At 44.4% G+C, this 8,627-nt stretch overlaps 1 protein-coding gene across 1 annotated transcript; it reads left to right on the top strand.

Annotated features, from left to right (window-relative positions):
• The first annotated feature begins 528 nt into the window (after positions 1-528).
• LOC135706259 (uncharacterized) lies at positions 529-1,242 on the top strand. Its single transcript, XM_065227829.1, has one exon. It carries the CDS (start codon positions 529-531, stop codon positions 1,240-1,242), a length of 714 nt encoding a protein of 237 aa, XP_065083901.1.
• The last annotated feature ends 7,385 nt before the right edge of the window (positions 1,243-8,627 follow it).

The raw sequence follows: 8,627 nt of genomic DNA, 5'->3' as shown, positions 1-8,627 counted from the left end.
TGAAACCAGAGTACGCCACCGAGTCCGTAGCTACCGAAATACGTTCACGAAAGGGAAACTTTGCCCGCAATGTGTCATTTTTGATCCTTCGCAAAATGACGTCCAGTCTTCCCGCCAGTACTGTGTCAGTAGACCACTGGAAACTCCCTTAAGACATTTTCCTCGCTGATCCAGGCTTCAATCGCTCCGGAGACGTTGACCTGATACTGGTATCGCATCATTTCTTTGACTTCTTCCCAACCTCTGCCAGAATTCAGTTGTCGAAGACTCTTCCCATTCTTGTTGATAGCGAGTTTGGTTGGATCGTTGCAGGTGGTGAACATCTAGTCCCCGCATCCAAGGATTCCGTGTGCTGCAAGACCGTTACCGTTTCCACCACTTCGCTCGAGGAAAGCATGGAGAGATTTTGGAAGGTTGAAGAACTTTCTACCAGATCTGCTGTTTCCATGGAAGAGAAATTTTGTGAAAACTACTACGCATCCACGGTTTCCAGAACCGCGTTACCCCAAGCGTGAACAATTTAGTGCCATGATAGGTGAATCCAAACCAACAGCTCTTCGGCGGTTCACCATGCTGGAAGGACGTTTCGCCAGCAAACCTGAGTTGAAGACGAATTACGATAGCTTCATGGAGGAGTATTTATCTCTGGGACACATGCGTCTTGTCCAAGGAAACGAGCCCTCTGACGTTCCGGCCTACTACCTTCCACACCATCCGATCATAAAAGAAGCCAGCACGACTACTAAGACCCGCGTCGTATTTGACGGTTCCAGCAAGACAACTTCTGGGTTCTCTTTAAATGACGCACTGTGTGTAGGACCGGTCATACAGGACGACCTTCTGACCCTGGTGATCCGCTTCCGAAAATTTATTGTCGCGGTCATTGCGGACATTGCGAAAATGTACCGCCAGGTACTCATTCACCCCGACGACGCTCTGCTCCAAAGAATCATCTGGCGTTTCAGTTCTTCCTACCATCTATCTATATATGAACTTCTTACGTTCACATATGGCCTTGCTCCCTCATCTTTCTTGGCAACGCGCACCCTTCAACAACTCGCGAACGATGAAGGGCATTCCTATCCACTTGGTAAAATCGCTCTGCAAAAATCGTTCTACGTCGACGACTTTATAGGAGGAGCCGATTCCGTTCCTGAGGCGATCCAGTTGCGCAACGAATTGACGGAGCTTCTAGCAAAGGGAGGATTTTCTATACGCAAATGGACATCAAACAAGCTGTGAGTTCTCGAAGGTTTGGAAGCTGATCGCATAGGAATCCAATCTAGTATCCAGTTCAAATCAGACGAGACCGTTAAGACCCTAGGCATCTGCTGGGAACCGGAACGGGACCAATTCCTGTTCAATTATCATGTGAACCAAAATGTTGTTCGAGCAACTAAGCGATCCATCCTTTCAGCAATAGCACAGCTATTTGACCCGTTGGGTTTAGTGGCACCTATAGTCGTACGGGGAAAAATGCTAATGCAGGAGCTCTGGTTGACAGCTTGTTCCTGGGATGATGAAATACCGGAAACTCTGAAACAGAAGTGGGATGCATTCTACCATGAACTTCCAAAACTATCCGGCTTTCGGATTGATCGCTACGCATTCCAGCCGAACTCCGAAGTTCAACTCCGCACATTTGCAGATGCATCAGAAGGGGCTTACGGGGCTTGCACTTACGCACGATCTGTGGACTCAGAAGGCAATGAAAGAATCGAGTTGCTGGCTGCAAAAACCCGTGTGGCACCCCTTAAAAGGTTGTCTATTCCTAAACTCGAATTGTGTGCAGCAGTGATCGCAGCTCAACACATAGCCGAATCATCTAAGCTTTGGACATGAACATCACTGGCTCCTTCTTCTGGTCCGATTCTTTGGTGACGCTGCAATGGCTGCAATCCCCTCCAAGTACATGGAAGACATTTGTTGCAAATAGAGTGTCAGAAATTCAAACAACCACGCACGGCGCACGATGGAACCATGTAGCAGGTTCTCAAAACCCCGCGGATTTGCTGTCCCGTGGAATGCAGGTTGAAGATTTTCTACACAGTGCGCACTGGAAGAGAGGACCGGTCTGGCTGTCCTGTCCTGAAGATAATTGGCCGATTTCCAAGCAGAGTGACACATCGGAAGCAAATAATGAGCGCAAGATTGTAATTACTGCTGTAGCCAGAACTGACCACAAGTACAACCCGATTTTTTCTCTCTAAAGGGTGTCCACGATGAAATTGCCACACACAAAATTGATTCGCAAAATTCGAGTTTTCATCCGATTGCCATCAAATTTTCAGGGATTGAGAAATAACTATTTAACTTCATTTTACCATTTTACTCGTATTTTATTTACAGTCCATACGCAAATGCCCGCACCTTGGCCTTAACCCCGGCCATAAGATTCTGCACAACCTGTGAATCAACCGTTTTTTGCATGTAAACCCATACTTTCTTCAGTTCCTCGACTGTCTTCACTACCTTAGGTCGTTTAAGAAGGTGCTGCTTCATAATCGCCCAGTACTTCTCGATGGGGCGGAGCTCCGGAGTGTTGGGAGGGTTGAACATTTTCGGCACGAAATTGACCTTATTGTCCGCATACCACTTCAGCACGTCCTTGGAGTAGTGGCATGAGGCCAAATCCGGCCAGAAGATTGTTGGGACGTTGTGGGTCTTCAGGAGAGGAAGCAGCCGCTTCTGGAGGCACTCTTTTATGTACACCTGTCCGTTCATCGTGTCCTGGGTCACGAAAGGTGCACTCCGCTTCCCGCACGTGCATATAGCTTGCCAAACCAGGAATTTCTTCGCAAATTTGGACATCTTCTGAGTGCGGACATGCTCCGGAACGCTGAACTTATCCTTGGCCGTGAAAAACAGGTTGCCGGGGATCTGTTTGAAGTCGGCCTTCACATATGTTTCGTCGTCCATGATGCAGCATTCAACTTTCGTCAGCATGTTGAGGTACAACTTCCTGGCACGGGTTTTGGCGGACTTGTTCTGCTTCTCGTCGCGATTAGGGGCCTTTTGTACCTTGAACGTTCGAAGCCCAGCCTTAGTTTTGGCCTTCTGGACAAAACTTCGGCTTAGGTGCAGCTTCTTAGCCACATCCCTAACGGAGGCGTTCGGATTTCGGTTGAAGGCCCCAACTACGCGGTTGTGATTTTTGGTGTTGTACGGAATACTTTTTCCTTCACTTCTGGGCTTCCGATCGGTGGTCAACCGTTCCTCGAACCGCTTAATCACTCGCGACACCGTGGAATTCGCGATTCCCAACGTTTTAGCGATGGAACGATGCGAGAGATCCTTGTTCTCGTGATGAATGCGCAAGATTTTATCACGCACGAGCTGTTCTTTCGACTCCATTTCCGCGAGTTTTGATCACAGGACTTTAAAACTTGCAGGATGTAAATAATGCACTATGAACTAAATCCACCCAAATTTTCATTAAATTCTACCCAACGGTTAAAAAGTTAGAGTAATTTCATAGTGTGGCAATTTCATCGTGGACACCCTTTACTCTCAACTTTCTCGCTTGACCAGCATAGTAGCATATTGCATGAGATTTGCTTACAACGCACGTTCAAAAGCTAGAACACGTCCTGTCATTTTCATTGGTCTCAACACTAGCATGTCACTAACCGTCGAGCAGCTTTCGCATGCCAAAACCAAACTAGTTTGCCTCGCCCAGGCAGACTGTTTCCAAGAGGAGTTTCGAGATCTCCAGCAGAAACGTCCACTGAAAAGGCAGTCTTCCGTCCGGCTTTTGAACCCATTTCTAGACAATCAAGGTGTGTTGAGGGTGGGAGGGCGACTTAGATTGGCAGAACGGTCTTACGAATCCAAACATCCAGCCTTGCTTCCCAGTTTCCATCCCCTCGCTAAGCTTATAGCAATATCCTTTCATAACAAACTCATTCATGGTGGCGGCCGCTTGACACTGGCTGTAATGCGAGAGGAGTTTTGGCCCGTCAATGGAAGGCGACTGGTACGCAATATAATCCGCAACTGCGTAAAATGTACCCGAGCAAATCCCGTACCGGTTCGTCAGCAGATCAGCCAACTTCCATCTACCAGGATCACCCCAGGCTGACCTTTCGCCGTGACAGGAGTGGATTACGCTGGGTCCGTTTATCTTAAAGCGATACACAAACGAGCCTCACCGACAAAAGCGTACATCTCCCTGTTCGTTTGCTTTACTACGAAAGCAGTTCACTTGGAACTGGTGAGTGACCTTTCGACACCGGCTTTCCTCACCGCTCTCCGCCGATTTGTTGCCCGGCGCGGCCGTCCTACCCACTTACACTCGGACAATGGCAAAAACTTTATTGGTGCCAGGAACGAACTACACCTCTTGTATGGCAGGTTGACTGATCACAAGGAAGTCGAGAAAATACAGAGTTTGTGCGCGGAAGAACAAATACTTGGCATCTGAACCCACCGAAAGCAGCACACCTGGGAAGCTGCCGTTAAGGTAGCAAAGTCGCAGCTTTACCGCCAACTAGGCAATTCACGTCTTTCATACGAGGATATGTCAACGGTACTGGCAGAAATAGAAGCAGCTATGAACTCCCGTCCCCTCGTTCCGATGACAGAGGATCCGGAGGACTACACTGTCATAACACCGGCTCATTTCCTGATCGGCACGAGCATGCTGGCTGTACCCGATCCTGATGTTAGCAACGTCCACATCACTCGTCTGGATCACTACCAACGACTGCAGCAGTTGTTCCAACAATTTTGGCACCACTGGAGAACGGAATATCTCCAGGAACTCCAACGTGACACAACCAAATGTCAGCCGAATAGCGAAATCCAGCCCGGCCGACTCGTTATTGTCGTAGAAGAGTTTCAACACCCAACCCGTTGGCCTCTCGCCCGAATTGAAGCTGTTCATCCTGGAGCAGATGGTCTAGTGCGAGTAGTCACCGTACGCACATCTAAGGGCAGTTTCAAACGTCCAACCACGAAGATTTGTCTGCTGCCATCGGAACCAACGAACGCTGAAAGCTTGGGATAGCAAAACGAGCCCTTGAATGACGATTGCTGCCAACGGACCAGCGAAGACCACGATCGTCACTGAATGAAATAGGATTAGACTAGCAGACAGCAACTGTGTGTAGCATATTTAGGGATGTAGAGTCGAAGAATGAATTGGATTGAAGAAGTAATATGAATTTGATTAGAATTACTGATTTTTTGTTTTGATTTGAAATTCGTAAATTTCAAAGGGGGGGGGGGCGATGTTGTAGCGTGGTGTTAGTTTTATTATAGATTAGGGACTGATGCCTCTTCTGATAACGAGTGGAGACTTTCTCACACTCTCATTGTCCCACTCTCTGCAGTAGATCGGGTGTTGACCATCAGCCGGTGACCACTCACAATCAGTTTATCGCTAGCCACCGATGCATACGATAGTAAATATATTGCGTCTGTTAATGACAACATCATTGTGTAGTGCATTTCTCTGGTGATTGTCCCTGCGCCTACGTTTCCCGATAGTGCTGTGGTTCCCGCATGACCAAGACCTAGGTGAGCCTCGACCTGCTCAAACACACGATAAACAAGCGATATTTTAATAATTTTAATATGAAAGGATCTGGGACCGCGTCTTTCTCCCCGGTAAGCAAGCCACTGCAACCGACGATCTTTGAAATCCTAAAACTAAAAGCTATGAAAGAGTACTTAGACTTCATTAATATCCACTTTCACGCGACGTTCAATGTTTCGATTTTCTCTTTACGCATGGTTCAGATAATCATAACAAGTTATGACCGACGGGACGATTGTTTAAGACCTGGTTAAACAAGCTATTCAAATGAAATTACGTTATCGAATTTCACTTGGATTGTAATGAACAACAGAAATACGCGATAATTCATATTTTCAGCGGTTGATGTTTAATTTTAAATATACCAACGGTACTGCCTACGACTACGACGGCGCCTACGACAACGACAACAGAGAATTTGTAGCTTACCATTTGTCTAGGATAAACACCTTTGCCCGGCACCTCCACTGGTTCTTCATGCCCGCTATCTGTCACTGTTTGCAAAATATCTAATAACAATTACTTTTGTTGTGATACTTCCTGTATTGCCATGGTGATATGGAAGGAGGTTCGCATCAAGTGCTTTTCCCAGGAACCGTTCACGGCCACCAGCTACCGCCCGTCCAGTCTTGGGCGTATCCAGCGAGACATCCTTCAGCTTACTCGCAATCTCCGTCACTCGATGCAAATCGCAGGCACACTTACGCTAGTTACAAAAAAAACACTCCCGTGCAAAGAAACGGATCCAATAAACGTTACTCCTGCAAAAGCACACCCGTCGTCGTCGAACAGCAAAAAAAAGGAATCGGTGGGCAATTTTGTGATACGGATTTCCAAAATCAAACGGGAATGCACGAATTTCACCACACCCAACTGCGAAACACGTTCAGAAGCACTTTTGGTACACTTTCGTTCGAAAACACTTAATTTTTTCAAAAATAGTTGCGAGTGAACCAACATCATCACCGCGTAAATAAACTAAAATTAAAATTAACTTATTTAAGCTCTAGGCTTATGTGGAAACATTATAAGTTGAGTTTTGGAAGCGTTGGGAGAAATCTTCCATTTTTGTAAATAAGAAGCGAACAAAGGTTTGTGGCAACCCTGAGGCAAATCAGGGAGGTCCAAAGTGAAAATGTTATACAATATAGGCCCAAGAATGCTACCCTGAGGAACTCCAGCTCTAACAGGTAGTCGATTAGATTTGGAATTTGGATAATTTACCTGCAGAGCTCTGTCAGTTAAATAATTTTGAACTAATTTCATAACATAAAGTGGAATTTATTTTTTTTTTTCAATTTCGCAATCAAACCTTCATGCCAAACACTGTCGAATGCTTTTTCTATGTCTAGAAGAGCAACTCCAGTTTGGTAACTCTTAAGAGTTCATGAGTAGTTGAATGCCCATGGCGAAATCCAAACTGCTCAACTGCAAAAATTGAGTTCGTATTGATGTGAAGCATCATTCTATTCAAAATTATCTTTTCAAAAATTTTACTAATTAAAGAAAGCAAACTTATTGGACGGTAGCTAGAAGCTTCAGCTGGATTTTTATCCGGCTTCAAAATTGGAACAACTTTAGCATTTTTCCATTTATCAGGAAAGTATGCCAAATGGAAACATCTGTTAAATAATTTTACCAAGAAAGACAAGGTACTCTCTGGGAGTTTTTTGATGAGAATATAGAAAATTTCATCATCACCTGGAGCTTTCATATTTTGAAATTTTTTAGTTATAGACCTTACTTCGTCCAAATCAGTCCCCCAGGAATCATCCCGAGCAACCTGATTCTCAATAGGACTAGTAAGACCCAAACTGAAATTATGGGAACTCTTGAATTGCTTAGCAAGTTTCTGAGCTTTTTCCAAATTTGCGATCAAAATTTTACCACCTTGTTTAAGCGCTGGAATAGGCTTTTGAGGTTTTTTCATAATTTCAAAAGGTGTTGGAACTCAGGTCTAATTAAGAAACATTATTATCAAAAGTTTTGTTCCTCAGGGCAGATAATCGCTTTTTAATTTGTTTTTGCAAATCCCGCCAGATAACTTTCATGGCAGGATCGCGTGTTCTTTGATATTGTCTCCTACGGACATTTTTAAGACGGATCAAGAGCTGAAGATCGTCGTCTATTATAATTGAATCGAATTTAACCTCGCATTTTGGTATTGAGGCAGCTCTTGCTTTAGCTATAGAAGTAGTCAGAGATTCAAGAGCATAATTAATTTCATCTTTGGTTTGCAAAGGACTGTTTGGATCGAAGTTATATTCTATAAATGTTCGATATTGCTCCCGATCAGTTCTATGGTAATTGAAAGTAGAGCTGTTGGGATTAGAAATTATGTTTTGGGATATTTCAAAAGTTACTGGAAGGTGATCAAAACCGAGGTCAGCATGGGTAACCAATTGGCTACAAAGTTGACATGAATCAGTTAAGACCAAATCAATAGTTGAGGGATTTTTTGCTGAAGAAAAGCATGTTGGGCTGAGTGTAGAAAAAATTATTTTTATCAATACTGATCACTGCTTTCATGTGGGATTGTCACTGAAAGTGATCAAAGAACGTTGAATCGATGAAAAAGTTGAACAGAGCTGACAACATAGATAGTAGAGTGTTGGAACGTATTTTTTTTTTGTATAAAAGGGTTAACGATTTACTTCATATAGACTGGGGACATTAAATTTAGTTATCGAAATGGTATGGTTCCCGAAATTCATCCGAAAAATTCTTTGATCGTCCACAAAATTCTTCAGACCCATCCTCAAAGTCCTGCGGGGCCTATCCTGGAAAAAAAACCCTAAAAACCCATATGTCCTTAATCAGTTCATTATTACAAAGCGACAATACTGGTGTATTTATATTCGCGCGTCGTCAAATACAACCGGTTTTTCGGGTGTAAAATACCGTATTTAATCAGTTACTTCTACTGAAATCGGACGCTTGTGTAGTGGCTACAGGTGATATGTGTTAATCACTTCATTGGTATTATATTACCGCAGTTGGAACGATATCTAACTTTGATAAAAGACTCACGTCGGCTGTCAGCACAAGCTTTGTGTTGAACTAGCAAAAAAACCCGTTCTACTTTGGG

This window comes from Ochlerotatus camptorhynchus, unplaced genomic scaffold (assembly GCF_037179485.1).
Source record: "Ochlerotatus camptorhynchus isolate MF236.1 unplaced genomic scaffold, CSIRO-AGI_Acam_v1.1 ptg000276l, whole genome shotgun sequence".
In the NCBI taxonomy this organism is placed as follows: domain Eukaryota; kingdom Metazoa; phylum Arthropoda; class Insecta; order Diptera; family Culicidae; genus Ochlerotatus; species Ochlerotatus camptorhynchus.
The sequence above is the reverse complement of the archived record's forward strand: the minus strand, read 5'-3'. Positions and strand labels throughout refer to the sequence as shown.